Source organism: Lissotriton vulgaris, chromosome 1_1 (genome assembly GCF_964263255.1).
Source record: "Lissotriton vulgaris chromosome 1_1, aLisVul1.2, whole genome shotgun sequence".
In the NCBI taxonomy this organism is placed as follows: Eukaryota; Metazoa; Chordata; class Amphibia; order Caudata; family Salamandridae; genus Lissotriton; species Lissotriton vulgaris.
In genome coordinates, this window is record NC_141685.1 from 603,975,167 (window position 1) to 603,999,494 (window position 24,328).

At 43.5% G+C, this 24,328-nt stretch overlaps 1 protein-coding gene across 1 annotated transcript in view; it reads left to right on the forward strand.

Annotated features, from left to right (window-relative positions):
• The window catches only part of LOC147747551 (calcium-activated chloride channel regulator 1-like), a 365,801-nt gene that overhangs the window by 184,733 nt on the left and 156,740 nt on the right, over nucleotides 1-24,328 (forward strand). Inside the window, exons 8-9 of the mRNA XM_086925678.1 lie at nucleotides 4,051-4,231; nucleotides 4,728-4,738. Of these exons, the coding sequence (XP_086781804.1) occupies nucleotides 4,051-4,231; nucleotides 4,728-4,738 (192 nt within the window). The remainder of the gene's footprint in view (nucleotides 1-4,050; nucleotides 4,232-4,727; nucleotides 4,739-24,328) is intronic.

Below are 24,328 nucleotides of genomic sequence, written 5' to 3' on the forward strand. Positions count from 1 at the left end.
AGGTCTTGTAATATGAAAACCTACCTATCCCCAAATGTTTGCGAACATGATTCCAGGCAATATAGATACCTTTAAGGGTTTTGAAGCGCAGTTTCTTGAAATGACAATCATAGGTCAATCACCACAGATGTTCCCCCGCTTCTTTACCAAGAATAAGTTCCTGTGGAGTTGGAACCGACCTCTCTGAGATATCATCTTGATTTGGAGTTAACAGCAACCTGCTGTATTTGAGGATTGTCTCCCACCAATAGGCTTAAAGTTAGGAAGCGCGAGACCACCTCTATCTTTTGGTAGGGTGATAAATCTATAAGCTCTGCGTGTTCTCCCTTACCCCCAAATAAAACGGGAAAAATACCGTCTATTTCTTTAAATATCAGTGGGTCAAAGTTTAAGCAAATTGTACGAAAAAAATATAGAAATTTAGGGAAGAATAACATTGCATCTTCCAATAATCGGTACGTGTAAATTATGCAACTTTCGTAAGCTTTGTTCCGTTTGTTTCAAGAGTGGGTTCAAGTTAAGTTTGACCAAATTGTTTAGGTTTGAGGTAATGTTAACGCCTAGATACATCGCATTATCCTCCACCCTTTCATCATGATAATTGCACTTCCTGTTAATTATAATCTGGGTTTTGTTTTGATTTAATTTGTATCCTGGAATTTCTCCAAAAGTTTTTGCTTCTTCTTCATTGCGTTGACTGTTTCGTTTGGATTAGCTGTGACTATTGCAATATCATTGGCATATGCCAGGGACTTAGTTTCTCCATTGGAAGTCTTTATTGGCGTTATAAATGGATTAGTTTGTAGCCTAAAGATAAACGGGTCTATAAATATAGCGAATCTCTTACTTTTAATGTTCACATTGCTCTGTTACCTTTTTTGTTAACATTGCCCGATTCTTTCATTTAGTAGTCTCTTTGTACTTCTTAGGCATTCTTTCTTTACTGAGAGCAATAACGTTTAGGGAACACTTTTGTGGAACACTTAGGCTCACTTCTCATGCATGCCACATTTGGTTTATGACAGCGGTGACTCTTGTTGGGAAAATGTAAATTATTTCATTTTCAGGATTCATTCATTGTTTTGTTTATTTTTATGTGTCTGTAAATAAACATCGAGATCTGTGAATGTGTACCCAAGAGTGTTGGGCCCTTTTTAGCCTAGTTTTAGGTCTTTCTTGAGATTTTTGTTGCTTATAGTTCTACTGCCCCAACAGAGGTTTTTATAATAGAGTAACTTGATGTTTTATTCAACAATGACACTGTGTATCAAATATGATTGCTATTTCTTATGTATATAATGTATTAATTTGCACTTGCATTTAAATAGTCAGACAAACGAAATAAAGTATCATGACGATGATGGTGTACGCAAGAGTAGGTATTTCTTTGTATGAACAGCTAAAGGTTACTTGCTGAAAAAAAAGGTTTTACTTCAACAATTTCTTAGTAGGTACTAATGATGTTGATATGCAAAGTATTGTCATCAAAGTGACCTAGTATCTGATATTTCGAGGCTCATAAATAGTTCCTGTGGTGAAGTGAATCAACTCCGATGGTGAAGACACCTCGAAGGTTGTAATACAAGCCCTTGCAGTCCCTGTGGTGCAGGGGGGCTCCTAACCCTTCAAGTGGGGGTCCATTCAGCCCATGGTCAATGAATATCTGTAAGATATGGGAGACTCTGGCCCCTCATCACATTCTGCAGGGAGGGCCCATCATTTTGCATTACTACACTGGACACTGCCTCTCCACTACAGCAGCACCCTGGCTGCCATATTTACACTACCTGGCCAGGTTGGCCTGCTCCTCCTGATGCCCACCACAGTGATTCACAGACAGCTTCCACGTTGTGAATCAGTAATCTGACATGATTTAACTGCACCCTTTTCTTTTGTGCCATTCGATATGGTCCAAACCAGGTTCTTTCCTCTATAGGGCTGTATTGCATGATTACCTATTACTCCATTATGCCATTAATTTCCTGTGTGTGGGATTCTTGGCAAACCAGTGTTCTTTATGGAGCCCGATTTGAATACTGCTCTCTCTAAAAGGTCAAATGAAGACCTTATTTAACCAAGATCCCGATAATTAATGGGTTCAGATGGAGATACGAAAAGGTGCATTTAGAACACACTCTTTGTTATTACTGAGAGATGCCATACAACCTTACCTCGAGGTGGTCATAAACCCACACCACAGACTTTTGCTTACACGTTTTCATTTAAACCCTGTTCATTTTTCAGTTGATTTTCTGAAAATTGGCCAGTGGGCTATGCTTCTTTTTCTTTGCGCTTATGATCGTTCCTCTGCTCTGGCCAGTTTACATGTTATGTTTTTTTGTAAATATTATACGGCTCTAACAAAACAATACCTGAGACTGCTTTTGCTAAATTTGAATGATAGTGCAGACACCAGCCGCATGTCCATAGAGGCTGAGGGGCCACCCCCCCCTATTCTCAGAAAGAAGAGTGTGTGTCAGGCTGAACAAAGGTCAGCCTGGCGAACAGTCTACCTTTTCAGGTCAAGCAGCCAGGAGCTGGACATGTGCAAAATGTGCCTGCTCCTGGCTGCCTGAGCTGTACTTGCCAGACTGAGGATTTAACAGCCCTGTGGACGTGACCTCCTTGGTCGGGCAAATGTGCCTCGAGGCCCTCTACCTTGTGCAAAGTAGCTTTCCACGTTGCCTCAGATGTGAGTGTTTCAGTTTTAGGCCCTGAAGTGCATAGAGCTCAGGTTCAATCAGTGACACCTCGTCATAGTGTGGGGTGGGCTCAGCAGTCTCACTGAACCCATCTCCCTCTGTAATGAGGTTGAGACCATTGGCTGATCTAAGGTCAGCCAATGAGGGAAGGCAGCAGTCCCAACCCTCCTCGGACCTCTAAGGCTTGGGACTACCGGCTTCCCTCATTGGCTGTCCTAAGGTCAGTCAATGAGGGAAGTCAGCAGTCCCAACCCTCCTGGTACCTCTGAGTCTTGGGACTGCTGGCTTTCCTCATTGGCTGTTCTAAGGTCAGTCAATGAGGGAAGGCAGCAGTCCCAACCCTCCTCGGACCTCTAAGGCTTGGGACTACCGGCTTCCCTCATTGGCTGTTCTAAGGTCAGTCAATGAGGGAAGGCAGCAGCCCCAACCCTCCTGGTACCTCTGAGGCTTGGGACTGCTGGCTTTCCAGCAGTCCCAACGGTGAGCCAATGACGGAAGGCGGTAGTCCCATTCCTCCTGGGACCTCCAAGGCTTTCCTATTGTAGATCTGCATGTAAGGTGAGTTTTACGTTTTTTTTTTAATTGTTAGTGTGTGCATGTATGTATTAATGTATGTGTATTTGTTAGTGATTGTTTTGAATACGTTTGTGTGCGTGATGTGTATGCATGCCACCCCAAACTCCGCACCCTTCCCTGGTAAAATTACAGTCTGACACTGAGTGCAGGCCTGCACTTGTATTTTTACATGAATCACACTCTGTTTCTATTTGCTCAGCAGTAGTCCGTTTTGTTTAACATGCTGGGAGAATTAGAAAATACTTATTTGATCCTGACCACTATCCTTTCTTCTGAGTGAATATGGCTTAAGATGAACTGTTTTAATGAATGTGATGTTACAGTATATTAACTTTTTTTGATTGGCTTTTTAAAAACCGAATATAGAATTGATTGATTGATGGTCAGTGATTGGTGACTACAGTTGTGGTTGCAAAGCATTGATACATTGCAAGGAGAATAAAAGGAGAACACTCCCCTTTCATGCCCCTCCACCTTCTGATTCACGATGAGTCACAAAATGTACTTTGTAAGTATGAAACATATTTTTGATGCACAGAATGCCTTTTGTGCATTGCAATTTGCTGGATCGCTGTTGCAAAGTCTGTGATTTTGTGAATTGTAAACTTTGAAAGCGTAAATCAGTTTGGCACCTCTGGGGCCAGGGTACTTATTTTCTTTGCACTTGTTTTAACTTAGTTCCAAAAACCTTTTGTATAATAGCAGTATTGTTTTTCGGGTATGCAAGGTTGACTATTGCTTCCTTTTTATGGTTCCTATTGCCTATCTCCAGGTGTTTCAAAACCTGGGTGACAATAATGCACGTGGCTCGGAAATTGTGCTGGTGACAGCTGGAGAAGACAAGACCATAAATAGCTGTTTTTCGGATGTGGTAGCAGGTGGATTCATCATCCACACTATTACTCTGGGAACACAAGCAGCCACAGAACTTGACCAATTTGCAGATATGACAGGTATGTTGTTCTCTGGATGATGTGTCATTTGTATGAACTTGTGTATATATGCAGTAGTATTTTAAGAGCATCTGCTTCAGCTTCTGAAATGAACAGATGCATGTTGTGAAATATACCTCTATGTTCATTTGTTATTTTTCGACACAATGTCTGTGCTCTGTATGTTTGAAGTATGTAAGATGACACTTTTGACATTTGGATACAAATTCACAACTCACTGAAAAGAAGCATCAATGTATTGTGTCAAGATATAATGGCGCTTAATGCATATCCTTTTCAATAACATTTTCAAGCTACATCAAAAGTTAAGCGATTCAAAAGCCCGAAGTTTTGGAATAAGTCTTATGTCTAGTACTTTGGGATGAAAATATTATTTTAAATAATGGGCCAGCCGAATGTTTATTTGTATGAATTGTTTTCTTTTTTTTGTTGTGTCTATTTTCAATATGGTTCATTTCTTAGTGCATTTTCAACATTGTTACATCTGTCTTAACAGTGCAGCCGTCTGTAAGTTTTTGCCTTTCCTCTTCTAAGAAATAGACATACACACTGAAGGACACTTACTGAATCTATAGATGTACGCCTACCCAGGTGGCATCTCAGTACTTTGAAGGGAACCACCTTCAAGGAGACTCCTTTCAATGTACTAAAAAGTTGGTGGACAGATGGTTGTTAACAAAACCTTTAATTTTTTTAATTCTGCAAAAATAGCCTAGCAAAGTGAGATATTGTGTTTTAAAAGCAAAAAACTAAGGATTCCCACACCCCGGGAGTTTTCTACCAGGGTCAGGGTTTTAATTATATATTTTTATCTGTACCTCACCACCATGTTTTTTTCTGACAGTGACAGACAGGAAAAATACATTGCACAATACACCTTAAATTGGGCAGAATTTTAATGTCCTTCCTTCGGTGGCCCCTACACCATATTGTGTTTGGTATATCACTTCACTTCTTGGGGAGTATTTCCAATGTATTATATGAGTTGTATTATTTTCAGCATTTGACAAAGGCTCTTTGGTGAATACAAAAGCCATCTTGGAGAGACGGCTTCACACTCTTAAAGCAACATATGCATTATTAATAACAAATATTTGCTATAATTTGATCTAATGGGCATGGCTAGCCACAGGATGGAGCAGACGTGTTTTCATGAGGCTCCTCTGAACCTTGCAAAAACAACATCTGAATGCTTCAAAACAGTCAGGTGGACACCACTAAATAAGTAAAAAGCTGTGAGGACCAATTGGGTTGAGCAGAAGAGAGCCGCGTTTTAGGGTGGTCGCTTCGGTAAGAGCCACAACAAGGCATGTAGCCATGGAGCGTTCTGTGAGTCAGCCGGCATGAAAGGGAACACATAGCAGTCTCTTCAACCGGACATGGCAGCAGCTGTAGTACCAAGGAGTGGAGGCAAGGTTTACTCCAGGGTGCCCACTGCTGATACCTTTGGAAATAAATAGCGACTGTATGACCAGGAGGTGAGGGGCACACCTGTCATAGGACACAGCCTGAGGCAGACTCAGGAGCCAGTGTGCTTGTTCAGGGGTGACTACTGCTGAAATGAGAAAGTGTTTCGTTCACACAGGTGGGGGAGATCGAACCCAGATAGTGCAGACCAAACCAGGTGCTGGAGAGGAATGATCTCTTGTTTGAGTTCTTCGTTCTAGGTGTGCAACAGCAGACCTTACAAGGAAAGGCCTATGTGAATGACTGAGAGACCTCTCTCAAATGCATGGAAGGAGCAATATTGATCCCCAATTCAGAACATGCAAGCATAAAAAAGAGGGATATGTCCTATGGCAATAAGACCACAGATCTTCACCGAGGCAGAAACCCATTCTATAATAAGCCAGTCAAGCCTTGAAGATGAGGGTCCAAACGTGGTGGGTCTAGATGTGCATTGTAGTAGCCACCATACTTGGTGAAGGAGAACACAAAAGCTTTGGCGCTGGAAGAGATTTAAGGCTTGGAGGAGCTTTCCCACTCATTTCTGGCATCAGAGTGGCTGCCCCAGGACACTACATTAAAGCTCTAAATGGCCAGTGTTAGACCTGTCAACCTTATGGTGGTCCTCCCCCAGACTGTTTGCCTGTCCACTTCCTCTTTCTGCTGTTTCTTTTTGTTGGACGTAGGACTACTTACAAGTGCCAAAGTGCATGTGCTTCCCCCTGAAACACAGTAACTATTGATATAGTTAATTTACTTGCAAGTCCCTTGTAGAGTGGTATACCATATACCCAGGGTCTGTTAGTGAAATGCTCCTGAAGGGCCAGCAGTACTGATTGTGCCACCCACACAAGTAGCCCTTCAATCATATCTCAGGCCTGCCACTGCAAGGCCTGTGTGTGAACTTTACTACCATTTCAAATTGGCATTTAAAACCCTTTGCCAAGCCTTAAAATCTCCTTGTATTACACATCAAGTCACCCCCAATGTAGGACGACGGTAACCCAAGTGCAAAGTGCTGTGTAAGCAAAAAGTAGGACCTGGACTTCTAAATTTCACATGTCCTGTTAGTGAAAAACACCTACATTTGTTTTTCACTACTTGTGAGGTCTACCTCTCTCATAGGTTAACTTTAGGAATTCATTATAACACTTTTAAAATAAATGTAATTCCCTTTTGAGAAAGAGTATCTATATCATGTTTTATATTTTTGGAATGGTAATGATAAATCCTCTTTACTTGTAAAATTGGATTTAACATTACTACTTTAAAAATGGCATTTTTAGAAAGTTGGCATTTCTCTGCTCTTAAAGCTGTTTGCAGCCTGTCTCCAAAATATGTCTGGGGTGGGTGACAGCTTGACGTTGTGCATTCCGTCAAGACAGCCATACATAAAGGAAGGTTAGGTGTGTCTGAGTGCCGTTCTGCATCCTGATGGCTCATCCTGGGCAAAATGCAAGGGAGGAGTTGACGCTTACACCTGAATAGGCAGTGCCCTGTCCCCACAGAAAGAGTTGATTACCCCTTACTGATAATCTGGAGCCAGGGCTTGGAAGAAAGGACTTCTTTGCACTTCAAAGACCCTTATTTGAAGTCACCCCCACTTCAGAGGCAAAACTGAGTATAAGTACTGGGTCTCTGTCCCCACCAAATCAGACAATGATTGGACCGGTAAAGAACCTCTGTCAGAAGGACTGCTGTGCTGCAAGCAAGGACTGTCACTTTGTTGGACTGCTGCCCTGTAAGAATGACTTTTCTGCTGTTCTGCCCTGCTGCCTGCTGGTCTCTGACCCTGCTGAGGGGGAGCTGGACTATGTATCGAACCCAGAGTTTGTTTGCTTCCTGTTTTCTGAGATTCAGAGTTATCAAAGTCTCACCATTTGCTCCTGGTCTATTGGATGGAGACCCCGGTGCTTGCTCCAGTGGAACCAGCACATCCTCTGCTTGTGTTAAGCAGAACCGTTGCGGGAGTGGACCCAGATCATCGCACTCTGAACCAGCGCATCTCCTCCAAACCAACACATTGGAACTGTGCATTGTCGCTGCAGCAGTGCGGGAAGATCAAGACATCCCCTCAAGAGCGCAGAGAAAACTGGCACATCGCACTCCACTTTGGGTCTAGGGAACCGATGCATCACCACCACTGGGTGAAGGAAAATGAACGTATTATCTCAGCTGCGGGATCAACACCGATGCATCGCTCACTGCACCCCGCATCTCACTGTTGCAACCAGAAACAAGTTACTTCGTTCAGCAGGCCTGTGTGGCTTCTGCATCCTGCATGTGCTCCACCACGGTAACACTTTTATTTTTACAAATTCGTATCTCGACTTTTGCTTAATGGATGTTTGTCATTTTGGTCTTTATTTATTTATACAATTATTGTCTATTTTTTACCTGATGTGTAGTTTTTTGCGCTGTTTTCATTGTGTTACTGTGTGTTGTGTTACACAAGTACTTTACACATTGCCTCTAAAGTTTAGCCTGACTGCTGTGTGCCAAGCTACCAGAGGGTGAGCACAGGTTAAGTTTCAGTGTGTATATTACTTACCCACCCACTTACCCACCTAGGATTGTGATTCCTACTTGAACAGTGTGCATATCTCTGACAAACAGAAACCCAGTTCCTAACTATCAGTCAGAGAAACAGACATGAAAGAACGGCAAAAGTGCTTTAAACAAAGTGAACAAGGAAGGAAAAGAAACCAGCAAAATTGAGTCTACTGTAGCAGTGCATGATGCCGTACAGGTTGAACAGACATGCTCTTGGGTCTGTATTAAGAATCTGAACAACACATTCTCCAGGAGATTGGGACTAAGATAACCTCTGTAAAATCAGACTACAAATCATACCTAACTGCTCTGAAGAGGGACATCACTTCTCTAGTATGAGTGGAGGCCGAAGATAAAATGATTGATTGAGATTGGAGGAGCATGCCCAAATGTGGGGTGAGATTCATACAAAAGAACAAGCCAAAGAACTATTTTCGGAAATTGGAAGATCTAGAGGGCATAACTTGTAGGAACAACATAAGTGTCTGGGGACTACTGAAAGGAATGGAAAGCTGAGACATATATGACTACATCAGGCACCTGCTACACCATATACAAAACAAACCAGATGCTGAACTAAGAATAATTAGTACATTCAGAGTAAGAGGCAGCAACAAAAGAAGTAACTTCCTCCCAGTTGTCACTACTCACAGAGCTAGAAGGGGCCCACAAAAGTACTACCTTCCTGAAGACATGAAGAGAAATCTCAATTCTCACTGCAGAAGTGATATCTTTAATTTTGCTATCTGAGTCTTCTCTCCCATATATTATTGTCACCTATCACTCTGTGCTCTACCTCCTATTCTGTAACACCATCTTCTACTTCTCCGTAGATGGACTTCACACCACTTTAATATGGCCACTGCTATGTCCCTCCACAGTGCGCATGCACACATGTCACACAGCATGTCTGGCTTCCAACTTACGCCTTTACTTCTGGGACTCACATCAGTTTACATTTATTCCCAGCCCTCATTTTCCAGGCACACATTGGACCACATGGTGCCTCCATTCCCCCGCCTCCTTTTGTATCTTGATGCCTTTAGTCTTGTCACTACTCCAAAAGGGCCACTGCCAGCGCATTACACATGTTGCACTCTCCCCCTCTGGGTACACACGTGTGTCCTTCCACTTCCTTCCTTAGTTTACTGCCCATTTGTGTGAGTTTCTTGTTTCATCCCAGCAGACCAATTTTGGACCACTCACAGGTAATTGCTCTTATTCTTCAGCATTTCCACCCAGTCAGCCTTTTTACCAGCCTGACTCCAACTGACTCTCGTTCTTTCTCCCAAGCCAGGTTACCTTGGTTATTGTACCTAGAACTAAAACAGGTGCTAATTCCAATGCCCCAATTAAATTCTGTTGATAACATTAATTCCAGCATCAGGTATGCTTATTTCTTAGCTTGCCCCTTTCACCCACCCCGCCCATCCTAAATGCATGTATATTTTGTACAGGTTCTTCGTCTCTTAGGGGGCCACTGTCTATAACATGGCCCTCTCTCATTCATGTCCTGGCTCCACATGTGCCCAGTTTAACATCTTTGTGCTGGTCTTCAGATGCCTACAATTGATCAGGGTTCGTTTCTTCCCTTACTGCTACATGCCCACCTAGATTTTAACAATATCTACTTTACAGCCATTCTCTCGAACACACAGGTTCTTTTGATAGTATAGCTTCACTGTGATTGTATATCATCCTTGTGATGCCTACTTCGACCGTACGGTTGGATTTAGACACTTTTAGCAATATCTCCTTAGCTGAACGGATGTTCAGATTACTGATGGTTTTATTTATGGCAACAAATTTAACTATTTTTTCCTTTTCTTTTTCTTCTTTCCCTATTCTCCTACCCTTGTTAGGTCTCGCATAGGCTGCCTCTACAAGGCATTAAGTAGTTAGTATTAAGTGGAGTGGTGTGGCTCACTGGTTAGAGGCGGCAGACCCAGGAGCAGAGGACGGCCCGGGACCAGGGTTCAATTCCCGACGCGGCAGGGTCGTGGACCAGGGTCAGCGGACTCGATAATTCCCACCTCGGTGCCTACTCTAACCAGAGAAGGGGGTGGTGATGAACAGAGTGTCTGAATTGAGCAGACCACTCTTACCCAGTCCAAAGATCAGGGCTTGATCCATCACCGTTATTTATCTCACTGCACCATCCCAGCTCAGAACCTGGCTATATGTAAATCAGTCTGTCCCTGGCCCAGTGCATCATGGGAACAGGGCAGACCAAACTACCAAGCCAATTCTTCACCAGAAAGGAGACAAGCTGCCGGGGACCGGTTTCTGGCATTTCAGCCTTCTTCGGCCCGGCTTGCTTGAATCCTGATGGTGCAGTGAGAAAGGGACTCATGTCTGAGTATTCCCTGCCACACCTATAGTGGCCAAAAACGATTCAGAAAAGGGGGTGGTGATGAACAGAGTGTCTGAATTAAGCAGACCACTCTTACCCAGTCCAAAGATCAGGGCTTGATCCATCATCGTTATTTATCTCACTGCACCATCCCAGCTCAGAACCTGGCTATATGTAAATCAGTCTGTCCCTGGCCCAGTGCATCATGGGAGCAGGGCAGACCAAACTACCAAGCCAATCCTTCACCAGAAAGGAGACAAGCTGCCGGGGACCGGTTTCTGGCATTTCAGCCTTCTTCGGCCCGGCTTGCTTGAATCCTGATGGTGCAGTGAGAAAGGGACTCATGTCTGAGTATTCCCTGCCACACCTATAGTGGCCAAAAACGATTCAGAAAAGGGGGTGGTGATGAACAGAGTGTCTGAATTAAGCAGACCACTCTTACCCAGTCCAAAGATCAGTGCTTGATCCATCACCGTTATTTATCTCACTGCACCATCCCAGCTCAGAACCTGGCTATATGTAAATCAGTCTGTCCCTGGCCCAGTGCATCATGGGAACAGGGCAGACCAAACTACCAAGCCAATTCTTCACCAGAAAGGAGACAAGCTGCCGGGGACCGGTTTCTGGCATTTCAGCCTTCTTCGGCCCGGCTTGCTTGAATCCTGATGGTGCAGTGAGAAAGGGACTCATGTCTGAGTATTCCCTGCCACACCTATAGTGGCCAAAAACGATTCAGAAAAGGGGGTGGTGATGAACAGAGTGTCTGAATTAAGCAGACCACTCTTACCCAGTCCAAAGATCAGGGCTTGATCCATCACCGTTATTTATCTCACTGCATCATCCCAGCTCAGAACCTGGCTATATGTAAATCAGTCTGTCCCTGGCCCAGTGCATCATGGGAACAGGGCAGACCAAACTACCAAGCCAATTCTTCACCAGAAAGGAGACAAGCTGCCGGGAACCGGTTTCTGGCATTTCAGCCTTCTTCGGCCCGGCTTGCTTGAATCCTGATGGTGCAGTGAGAAAGGGACTCATGTCTCAGTATTCCCTGCCACACCTATAGTGGCCAAAAACGATTCAGAAAAGGGGGTGGTGATGAACAGAGTGTCTGAATTAAGCAGACCACTCTTACCCAGTCCAAAGATCAGGGCTTGATCCATCACCGTTATTTATCTCACTGCACCATCCCAGCTCAGAACCTGGCTATATGTAAATCAGTCTGTCCCTGGCCCAGTGCATCATGGGAACAGGGCAGACTAAACTACCAAGCCAATTCTTCACCAGAAAGGAGACAAGCTGCCGGGGACCGGTTTCTGGCATTTCAGCCTTCTTCGGCCCGGCTTGCTTGAATCCTGATGGTGCAGTGAGAAAGGGACTCATGTCTGAGTATTCCCTGCCACACCTATAGTGGCCTAAAACGATTCAGAAAAGGGGGTGGTGATGAACAGAGTGTCTGAATTAAGCAAACCACTCTTACCCAGTCCAAAGATCAGGGCTTGATCCATTACTGTTATTTATCTCACTGCACCATCCCAGCTCAGAACCTGGCTATATGTAAATCAGTCTGTCCCTGGCCCAGTGCATCATGGGAACAGGGCAGACCAAACTACCAAGCCAATTCTTCACCAGAAAGGAGACAAGCTGCCTTTTCTTTTTCGTCTTTCCCTATTCTCCTACCCTTGTTAGGTCTCGCATAGGCTGCCTCTACAAGGCATTAAGTAGTTAGTATTAAGTGGAGTGGTGTGGCTCACTGGTTAGAGGCGGCAGACCCAGGAGCAGAGGACGGCCCGGGACCAGGGTTCAATTCCCGACGCGGCAGGGTCGTGGACCAGGGTCAGCGGACTCGATAATTCCCACCTCGGTGCCTACTCTAACCAGAGATCACACTCTGCAACTCTGGGCATTAGCTTGCCTCATCTCCACAACGGCCCCCCACATACGCCAGGGATGCCTGGTTTCACCTTGGAGATACCCAGTAGGGACCATCTCACAGGGAAAGCCAGGACGGGTTCCCCAGTGGTCTATTGCGCAGAGATACTCCTTCGGGAGTCGATTCTAGCGCATTATAAACCCACAATTAATTAATTAATTAATGGTGAAACTCCACCCATTGCTTTTATATATGTTTTTAGCTTGCCATTGGTTAAATCTGGCATTGCTCTTTTTATGTAGCTATTTGATTGGCTGGTGGTCCGAAACTTCACTTCCGTTTTGCTTCCATTGTGCAGGAAACAGCACCGACCAAATACTGTTATCTATATGTTTAGGGACTACTTATTTTTTGATTTGTGCTCAGCGCACCATGCCCGCTTTCACTTTCAAAGCAGGGACAATGGTGGCCGTCCTCATAACTGGGCAACAGCCCTTGTGCTCTCTCCTACGGTAAGTCCCCTTCTTCCTTCTGAAACGGCATTGCTTTATGAGTAGCTTCTCCCATTCATGCGCTCAACATGCCAAGCCCACTTTCACTTTTGAAAGCAGGGACAATGGCGGCCCTCGTCATGACTCTGCACCAGCCCTCGCACTCTCTCTTACAGTAACTCCCCTTCTTCTTATTGAAACTGCTTTGCCGCCCATGCCGTGCCTTTCACGTGCTCAACATGCCATGCCCGCTTTCACTTGCAAAGCAGGGACAATGGCGGCCCTTGTCATGACTCTGCACCAACCCCCGCGCTCCCTCTTACCTTAACTCCCCTTCTACTTTTTTAAAACTGCTTTGCCGCCCCATCCTGTGCCGTTTTATTTGCATTTCTTAAGTGCACCGCAGTGATTTTGGGATCAACAGTGTCCGTGTCCCTCTTGCTTTAGCCCCGCCCTTCACTCCTCATGGAGTGCCTTTTATTTGCATGTATTAATCGGGCCGCAGTGATTTTAGGCTTGATGGTGTCTTTTTCTGAGCTCTTTTAGCCCCGCCCTTTCTTTTTCCATGTTGGCCAAACTATCCCTCATCCCCGCCTCTGCAGCACACATGGTGCTGCAGGGCACAGCACGAAGTGCAGCGCATAGCTGCATGTATGTTGAGAAAAAAATTTTGGGGGACCTGCCGCCAATCACAGCACTCCGTGTTATGCTCTTCTCCACCATTACATCATAAAGTAATTTTTTTTAAGGCTTTTCTCCACATAGATGCAGCAACCCGCTGCACTCCGTGCAGTGCCCTCCCCACCATTACCTCATGTGCAATTTTAAAAGAAAATAATTCTTCTGTTGATATAGCTGCAACTTCGCGCTGCACTCAGTGCTGCTGAGTGCAGCTGCAACTAGCTTCGGTTAGCCAATTTCTTAAAAACGATGTGCCATTCCGTGATCAACCACATCGTTTATCTGACTATTCTGTGCAAAAGAGAAGTACTGTAATATTGGCTAACTCCTCAAATTATACGGGCCATCTCTACATGTAGGGTGTGGCTTAAATGCTAGGGCGGTCGACGGAGAAGCAGGTTCGATTCTGATGGGAAGCTCAATCATCCTGGGATTCTGGCCGAATCACTTAATCCCATATAATTTCCTAATTCCGGTTGCTAATGCAAAGACCTGTGAGATCAGTTTTGAATTACTTATATAACTATATTTGCAGAAGATTTGTGAGTTACTATTTGGAAACACTTCTACAGTCATAAAAGTAAAAAGGCTGTCCCAGAGCCCAACATGCAACAATTGCCCAAGTTCTAAATTTAGAAGCAACTAAATATAAACCTGCTGTGCTCCCATATTGCTTCCGCCCTGTCTACCCACAGTCTTCTGTCCTTTCTCTCATCACACACACCCCCCCCCCCCCCCCCCGCCTTCCTACCCTCCGGCTCCAGCCCTCCTGTCATCTCCCTCTCTCACCACACACCCCCCATCCCTCCTACCCTCCGGCCCCAGCCCTCCTGTCACCTCCATCCCTCACCACACACACCCCAGCCCTCCCCTCCTTCTAGCCCCTGCCCCCCTGTTTCTCCTCCCCTCTCCCCACCCTCAACCCTCGGCCTCAAGTCCCTCCTCTGCTCTCTGTTTTTGGAGTTTCCTTTAGGAGTTAGGGGGATGAGATGCCCACGAAGCACACCAGTGCCGCTGCCAGTATTCGCTCTCTTTTGTCACTGTAACCCCGTTGCATTCTGGGTATTGTTGTTTCAGTCCATAAGACCCGCGGACCGGACGCGCCCGCCCTGACAGAGAGTTAACTAAAGTCAGACCCAGCTGAGGGGGCCAGTTCTTGACGTGGGACCACTTGGGCATATGCCCCTCTTCTGTCCCATTACCCTTGGACTTTAACCCATGGTGCCCCTACATACGTCACCTATGGCCCTAGCCTTACTTCAAACCATGGCAGACATAGTTAAGTGAGTTGCCAAAGAGATCCACCATTTCCCCTTGTAGAAGAGAGCAAGGGTGACTCCGCCTTTCATCCGTGTGGAGGAGAGTCAGGCTTTTTCCCTATGGAGGAGAGGGCCACAGTGACTTCACATTTTATCTGTGTGGATGACAGCGCCATGGTGACTACACCTTTTATCCTTAAGAAGGGTAGAGTCTGGGTGACTGTCTGCACCTTTTATGTGTTCGCAGGAGAGTCTGGGTGACTGTACTTTTTATTCATGTGGAGGAGAACGTTTGAGTGTGCTACTGCACACAACACATGCCCCCTGCACCCCTGGCAGTGTCCTCACTGGGAGTTTAAACCCTACAATGGCCCTGTCCTTGGTAACTGAACATAGCTTGTTATCTTTGTACTTTGAGGTGTTTGCTCCATCAGTCCAGCTGCTGAGAATCATGAGTTGTTGAGTGTGCAGCCAGGGTGGGGCTTTGGGTGCAGCCCCTCCCTGGACAGGTGAGCTGTGTCCGCTGCACTTCCGGCAATCAAGCAAACACTGATAAAGGCAGAGGTTCAACCGCAACACGCCAGATAGACACACTAACAGAGGACAGAGACAAGCAGACAGTACCCACAGAGGAGGCCATGCAGAGACTGACACTGACATCCGGTCGAAACTGCCCTCAATCAGATACATAACCCTTTGTCCATCCCAAGGAGGGAGGGGGGCTAGGACTGAAGGTAATAAAGACCAGTGCTTGAAATGCAAATATAAAAAGAGTGTGTACTATTTTCCCCAGTGTACCTGTTTGCTGCTCAGAGGTGCTGATACTCACTCTCCCATTCAAAAGTACTGCATTCCTATTAAAAAGTACAAATTGAAGAAGAGCGGGCACTAAGTTCCTGATGGACCTGCTCATCTAAAGCACTGAATTTCATATCATCATGGACATTGTTTTCAGCCCTGGGCTTTAAATCCATAAATGATTAATATGAAGCGTGTCAGTGACTAAATGGATGCAAACGTGGACTACAATACCCCGAATACACGTGGCTGCCATATTACAGCCCAGGACTAAAATAGTGCATGAAGCGAAGTGGCCTTCTCCTGAGCCCCCGCACACTGGTAAACAGTGAAGGAGTGCTGGCTTGAACTCTGGGGACAGCTCCGTCCAACCCTTCCCAGGGTCTCTCACTTGATTGCTGGGGGACCCCCATTGACTTCAAGCTGTGCTTATGGAATGTTCTGTGAGCAGGCCTTCCTGACTCGGCTTTAACGGGTGCAGACCCTGTGGATTGGTTTGTTATCGGGTGACGCCAGGACAATAGTGCTCCCCATTTGAGAAAAGCTTCCCATTGGCTGACAGCATGAAGGCACGAGTGGGATTTAGTAATCTAACGTGAGTCCATAAATGTCGTATGGTGTTTGGTACGATTAATTGACCGTTAAGATATCTCCGCCTGTAAGATTCTCCATGATTGGACGTAACGGTGGAACTAACTACCCACTCATTTAAAAGTGTCCTGCCCTACAGCGAAATTTCCCCCCCCCCCCCCCCCCCGGAATTACCCATGTGTGTCACACCTGGATACAGGTTGGTGTGTGGTCCACACATGTTATAAATATTCAGTTGTAAGAGAGATGGACAGCCAGTCAGAGTGACAGGGCAGACTCTGCAGAGACATACAGCCTTGAAGAGATAAGAGTGGGATAACTTCCCATAGTGCTATCAACAAGACAGACAAACAGATGTCCTGACCAAGTCAGGGGGCAGCCCATGCAGAGACACTGGGCCTGGAGAATGTCACTGTCCTATTACTGAAGGGCCAGAGATGCACACTGTGGAATAGGGCAGTGCCCGGGGGCAGGAGGGATGCTGCTGCTGTAAAAAGAAATGCAACAAGCATTTGCAATGCAATAGGTCTCGCATTAGGAAACTTTGAGCTATTGGTATTGTAAATGACAATTTTTTTATTAATGTGTTGGTTTTGAAAATAGCAAATTTAATAGCTTTGTCATTTACAATGCCAATAGTTATAACTTTTACAAATGTGACACCTATAGCATTTGTAATGCAATATGTGTTTTATATACGTGACTTAGATGTATTGATATTAAAACAATGGCTTTTAATTTTTTTAAATAATTAATACATAAATAAAAGTTATTGTAATTTACAATGGCAATAGCTTAAACTTTTGTAAATAACTTTTGTGAAGATTATGTTCAGTATATTTTATTGTGAAGAAAATCGAAGAACAGAAGTGAAATATTAACATCTTTTTGTGACCTTTGTAATAAAGCTTGAAACATTGAGAGAACATATTTGAACCAGTTGTTGTTGAATGGTTGCACAGATTGATGCTCTGGTGGCGCTGAGTGATGTTGTGGTGGTGACGAGTGATGCTGTGGCATTCAGAGATGCTGTGGTGGCGCATAGTGATGTTGTGGTGCCCATGAGTGATGCTGTGGTGGTGCTGTGGTGATGCAATAGATAGATAGAGTGAGTGCGATTTTGGAGTTTATGTTGCATTGAGCGCAATGTAATTATGTAGCATATAATTATGTGGCACTGAGCAGTATTGTTTGGAGTGTATGTTGTATTCAGTAGAGTGTAATTGTGTGGCATGTAATTATGTGGCACTGAGTGGTATTGTTTGGAGTGTATGTTGCATTGAGTGCAGTGTAATTATGTAGCATATAAATATGTGGCACTGAGCGGTATTATGTGGAGTGTGTGTTGCATTCAGTAGAGTGTAATTATGTGGCATGTAGTTATGTGGCACTGAGTGGTATTTGGAGTGTATGTTGCATTGAGTGCAGTGTAATTATGTGGTGTGTAATTATGTGGCCCTGAGTGGTATTTGGAGTGTATGTTGCATTGAGTGCAGTGTAATTATGTGGTGTGTAACTATGTGGCACTGAGTGGTATTTGGAGTGTATGTTGCATTGAGTAGAGTGTAATTATGTTGCGTGTAATTATGTGGCACTGAGTGGTATTATGAGGATTGTATGTTGTATTTAGAAGAGTGTAATTGTGTGGCGTGTAATAATGTGGCACTGAAGGGTATTGTTTGGAGTGTATATTGCATTGAGTGCAGTGTAATTATGTGGCATATCATTCTGTGGCACTGAGTGGTAGTGTGTGGAGTGTGTTGCATTCAGTAGAGTGTAATTATGTGGTGTGTAATTATGGGGCACTGAGAGGTATTTGGAGTGTATGTTGCATTGAGTGCAGTGTAATTATGTGGCGTGTAATTATGTGGCACTGAGTGGTATTTGGAGTGTATGTTGCATTGAGTGCAGTGTAATTATGTGGTGTGTAATTATGTGGCACTGAGTGGTATTTGGAGTGAATGTTGCATTGAGTCCAGTGTAAATATGTGGCATGTAATTATGTGGCGTTTAATTATGTGGCATATAATTATGCGACAGAGTGGTATTTGGAGTGTATGTTGCATTGAGTGCACCGTAATTATGTAGCATATAATTATGTGGCACTGAGTGGTATTGTGTGGAGTGTATGTTGTATTCAGTAGAGTGTAATTGTGTGGTGTGTAATTATGTGGCACTGAGTGGTACTGTTTGGAGTGTATGTTGCATTGAGTGCAGTGTTCATTGCACACACATAGCGCCGCGATTTGGTAAAGTGAAAGCGCCAAGGAGGTGTAAAAAGTCACTTACCAGGCGCACACAAACACACAATGGCGAGATGGCAAGTGTAAAGGATATATATGTGCGTTGAGCACTGGAAGATTAAGTGCTGTGCCCAATTAATTACAAATGATTTATCAACATTGGGAGGCTGATAAACCAAGCGGACTAGCTCAAATTTGAGCCTGTGACTATTGGGTGTGGCACATATTCCTGCAGTTTGTAGGCACCCTAGTACGCTCAGCTATCAAACCAGAATATAAAGCGCTGCAATGTACATCTTTGCACACACATAGCACCGCGGTTTGGTAAAGTGAAAGCGCCAAGGAGATGTAAAAAGTCACGTACCAGGTGCACATAATCACACACCTCTTTACATTGCTGCCTCTAAAACATTGCAGAAGCGTCCAGGAACTATCGGGCAGATGTGGCCTCTGGCTTTTCCCCCCTGCGTGGTATGATAATTTTTGTATATATCTATACTGTAGCGCTTACATCCCTGAGCACACATAGCGCTGCGGTTTAATGAAGTGACCAGTGGCTTGCTCGTATTACGTACATCTGCACCCCGCGTGCTTGTCAGAACTTGCATTCCATTTGCCTTTTTGTAGCACCTCCTAGTAAAGAGCTATAATATTTACTGGCTAGCCTATAAAAGAATAGGTGATGAATAATTCGAAAATACATTTAAGAAGAATGTCCTCAAATAGGTCGTAGATTGGCGGGGATAGGGGGCATTACGTGCCACATTTGTGGTATGACATTTGGGGTAAAGCTAGTGAAAGTGCCATGGAGATGTAAAAAGACACGTACCAGAATTTAAAGCTCCGTGATGTAAATTTTTGAGCACATTTAGCGCCGCGATTTGGTAAAGTGAAAGCGCCAAGGAGATGTAAAAAGTCCTGTACCAGGCGCACACAAACACACCTCTTTACACTGCTGCCTTTAAAACATTGCAGAAGCGTCTGCGAACGATCGTGCAAATGTGTCCTATGGCCTTTCCCCCCTGCGTGGTATGGCAGGTATTGTCGAACAAAACCAGGGCTGAATGTACTGCACGCTTACTGGCTACAAACACGTCAAATACCAAGAAAAATAAACCATGTGCAGTTGTCGGATTTTTGGAATGTCTACTTCCCGATGAATACAGCGAGCCAGGCCGACATGCACGGCCTTGAACTAGTGTAAACAGGGTCTAAGTTTTAGCGCTATTAGTATGGAATGCTCAAATAGACGGAATGGAATGTCAGTAATGGACGTGGAAACCAAGTATCACTAACAAAGCACACAAAACTTCCAGAACCTCAAGAGACACGGCTCGAGTTTACATGAGACCCTGAAACAGCTGAGGCACGTGCAAGCGAAAAAGGGCATTGTCACGCCGATTTATCAAACCATGTAGCAGTCGGTGAGGAATTGTAACAAAAAGGCTGCGTAGGAAGTTGTCAAACAACATTTTATCGGACAAAGGGAACGCAGAGAAACTGCTGATATCTCCATCCATCGCAGCTCCAATGCTCTCTGTATGGGGGAGGGTGAATTAGACGCACCATCTTGTGCTAAGCACTGCTCAAAATCAGCCAGAGCATTGTTCGTCCAGTTTGAAAATATCAAGGATGAGAGTGGCGAAATCCGAGCCAGTGTCTGGCAGCCCCAAGATGTATGAAAAGAAATGTCAAATCTCACTTCCATTCTGAGGCTGCTCTCAGAGAATGTACATACTGCATGCTGGATTAGTAAATTATAGGCATAGAAAGAGGAAGATTAAATAAGCAAAAATGTGTTACCTAATATGTGCAGTTTTGAAAAAGCAGCAAATTTGACACAAAAGAATGCATGTGCCACGAGCGCTGTGAGGGGGCTGGGCAAGCATGCCAGCATTCACGAGCAGATGGTCCTGTTTATGACCTGCAGAGCGCGTGAAGTGGCTGGTGGCAAATGGACTCAAAGCGGTCGGTCTCTTTGATGTTCTTGACTTGTCTTGCTTGGTGGGGGAGTGGATTTTTGTGCACGCGCATTTCTCACATGAACTGAATGGAATCCGGGAAGGAATTCGCTTGTTCAAGAGTGTTGTTTTCCCTGCAATAGTTCAGAGCTATAAATAGCTTGACCTAAAAACTGCTTTTGTATGGAGTATACACACAAGTATTGTAAAAGCCTTTCCTTTACATTTATGCATTTAAAATATACATCTATATGTTCTTTTTAATGAAGGAACACATATTGTTCAGTTAAACATAGTGTATTTGCGTTCTTTGGCCCACCGAAGTGTCACACTTTACTGTTTGTCCCCGGAATTTTGGGCTCCTTGGGTAGTTTAAACAAGCATTTGCAATGCAATAGGTCTTGCATTTATGCAAGTTTGCGCTATTGACAACACGCTTTTATTTTTGTTTTCGTTTTTGAAACATAAATACAAGTCATTGTCATTTATAATGCCAATAGCTTAAACTTGTGTAAATGTGAGACCTATTGCATTGCAAATGCTTGATTTACTTTTCCAGTAGGCATCAGGTTATAATTGTCGTAACCCTATTACCGTCTCGGGCACAATTGTTTATGTCCTGATGATTATCCTTTATATTTCACTAAGGAACAAAAGATCGTCAACTAATGTACCTTGACTCAATTGTGATATTTGTGTATTTTATGTGTGAGCATTGGTACTAACAAGTTGTGACTTAACCATTGCATTCTATTTTGTCACATTGATATGCCTGAGTTTTGAAACTTCACTTGATTTTTCTCGTGTTTGTTTCCCACTGCTATGTTTTTTTACTTTGCTTTATAAATCACAATGATTTTTCCACTTGAACACCATACGTAGACTTCATTATATTTTGAGGAATATTTAATTGTTTTCATTTGTCTCATAAGGGACCTTTGTTCCTTTAAAACGTATTGGAGCGTAACAGTGCCTTATCAAGAAAATCAACACGCCTAATAGGATCGGACAATGGTGTATCCCATTCCCGATCTTTTTGTCTTTGTACATTGCAGTTGTTCTGACAAAACATAGTCTAGTTTGTGTATATCCACTGAAACTTAGAGAACTAATCCTAGCTATATTCCATGCTGAAAATGCCATCATATTGGAACATACGCCCATGAGTCTCCCTGGGTTTCTGAAGACAAATACATGATTTTTTTGTATTGTGCAGCCAACTACTTGAAAATAAATACTACCAAAACAAAAGTAATAGTATTCTCAAAGTCAACTAAAATTGTTGCCTCAATGCAGAGAAACTGTAAACTGAAAACGGTTATAGATACTTGAGTATCCTTTTTCAAAGAAAATCTTATCTTAAAAGCGTTCATGGATATTCAGAAACAGAGAGCTAAAGTTGTAGCTGTCTCCTTTTTGAAGATGGATTCAGTTTTAGTATAAGTTTGTTGAAGTGAGGAGAATCACAACCTAAAATTTGTAAATCTGCGTAAAGGGATGTAGAGTGAATTGCAGACTACAAAGATGAAAGGCTCTATAAATAATGCGTTATGTTTGGAGCTGGAGCTGGGGCTGACGAATATTAAACTAAAGTATTGGGAAAGAATTTAAAATATTTGCTGTGTGTACAGTTAGTATGGTTCATATAGGCATCGGATCAAATGGCATTTACAGACTCAGAGGGCAAGCCTATGGACAATGAATCTAGGTTATACTGTGAAGGTTTTTGATTTACCTACAATAATCACTCTTAAAGGCACCTTTGTGTCAGCTAGCAAACAATTGATAAAACTCTTCATTAAAGACCTCACCCCAAAATGTGACATGGATGATTATAAAAACAGAGTTTAGTTGTCTAATTTGTTGTGTGCAGATTATGAAGGCACTATATACATTACTTAAAAGATAAACAGCAAACATCTAGAGAAGATGGATGCTGTAGCTATAATTGGGTCAAGTGCCTGCTTCAATCCAATGAAGATTTAATATCATCAAGCATGAAAAGAGTCCTTAACTGAGTATACTTGTCCCTGTTGTACACAAAAGGGGCAGATATGTGAAAAACTCACTCAGTCCTTTCTGTTTATGATCACTGTATATGAATAGTCCAAGAATATTTAAAAGAATACATCTTCTTTCAAATAGATGCAAATACACTGACAAATGTTGTTGTCCTAAATTGAACATACCTGAAAAGACAACTGTGAAAGAGTTAGTGAGGATATTCCAATGAAAGCATCAATTAATCCATTGGAGTCCAGTCTATCAGTGGCGAAGGATTTACATCCACCTGTAATTGAGCACAAAATGATTAGACAAAAGCTTGTGTATGAATGTAAATTTGAGTTGCAAATTATCACGCTGTCAAAATACCATTCCCTTTCTACTGCTCAAAAGCACTAACTAGTAAATGACTATGTCCTTAACTGGTGCTCATGAAAAGCACTGGTGTTGATGATTAAGTGCTGATACTGAGCATCAGAAACCATAGACTCAAATTAAGCCCTGTCAGCCTTGTTGCTAAAATGTTTTTCTGCAATGGCCCCAATTGTTTACAATCAGCAATGACACTGCTCAATCCATCTTCCATTTCCTGGAGCCCTTTCAATCCCACAGACTGCAGATTGTCACTACATTCGGGGCTTCCAAAGGGTATTGTGCATAAAACAGAATCTTGTCTGAGTAGAGGTTGCAGGCAAATTTGCAAAAAGCTTGTAAGTATGAGATTTATGTACCACATCATTAAATGAGGTTGCAACAGTGAGTACACCTTGTCATCTGCTAAGCATTTAACTTTGAGTGAAACAGCCAGGAGGGCTCGATATTTCATATGTAATCACAACTCTTCTTAGAATGACTGTGATCTCTTACAGGTGTATCACTATCAAAGGAGAGAGAGAGAGCACTAGGTAGCTAGCCCGTATCCCCGGGGTTCATGAACAAACAAAAGGGGTTGTACCCTGTCTTACAGTCTTGAACCTATGTAAATTCACAAATAGGCTAGTCCTTTTTGATCTCACATCTCTTATAGGTGAGCACACTACCTTAACTGTTGGCCTCTGGTTCAATAAAAGGCCTGCCAAAAACACCTTTCATTCCAGGCCTGCATATGCTGCTGCCAATATTGGAGATAAGCTGCTGCTTCCTTTGAGAGAGCTGCATCCTCTCAATATGTTTGTGCTTGTGTCAGATCCTCCAGGAAATCAGAGTTGTGTCAAAATGGCCTTTTCAGCATTCTCCCTTCTTGTCACATAAATATCACGCATTCCAGGTATGCAATCGATTTTGCTCACTAAGATCTCACAGCTGTCACTTTCTGCATCAACAGGAAACACAATGGCACAGAAGGCAGCATAAAAGGAAGAAAGGCACATTTCTAACACGTTGCTTTGCGTCAAACATGAGCATTCCCTCCAAGGCTTGATGATTGGCACTATTCATCTTTGAGGGCAAGAGGTGCTATCTAATATCTAATATCATTGAATAATATATCCCCGAGAAGAACGTTCTCCTTTTCATCTAGAAATTAACATTCTGTACATTCCTTGGACTGGTAATCTCCTTTGCCTATTCCCCTTTGATATATAACCTGCATGACTCTGCTGATATATTTTGGGAGTGTTTGCTTGAAAATTCTCTGACAACTGTTTTACTCATGGGTGAGGACTAAGGCCAAGATGTACGAAGCCATTTAGCATATCTTAACAGGTCGAATCGCTATTTCGGCCCATTAAGAAATGCTAAATGACCATTTTAGATGTACGAAGCAGCAGAATCTGTTGCAATTTGCGATTTCCACCCGTTAGAAATTGCAAATTGTGCCAGCCATTTTAGAATCCAAATATGGATTA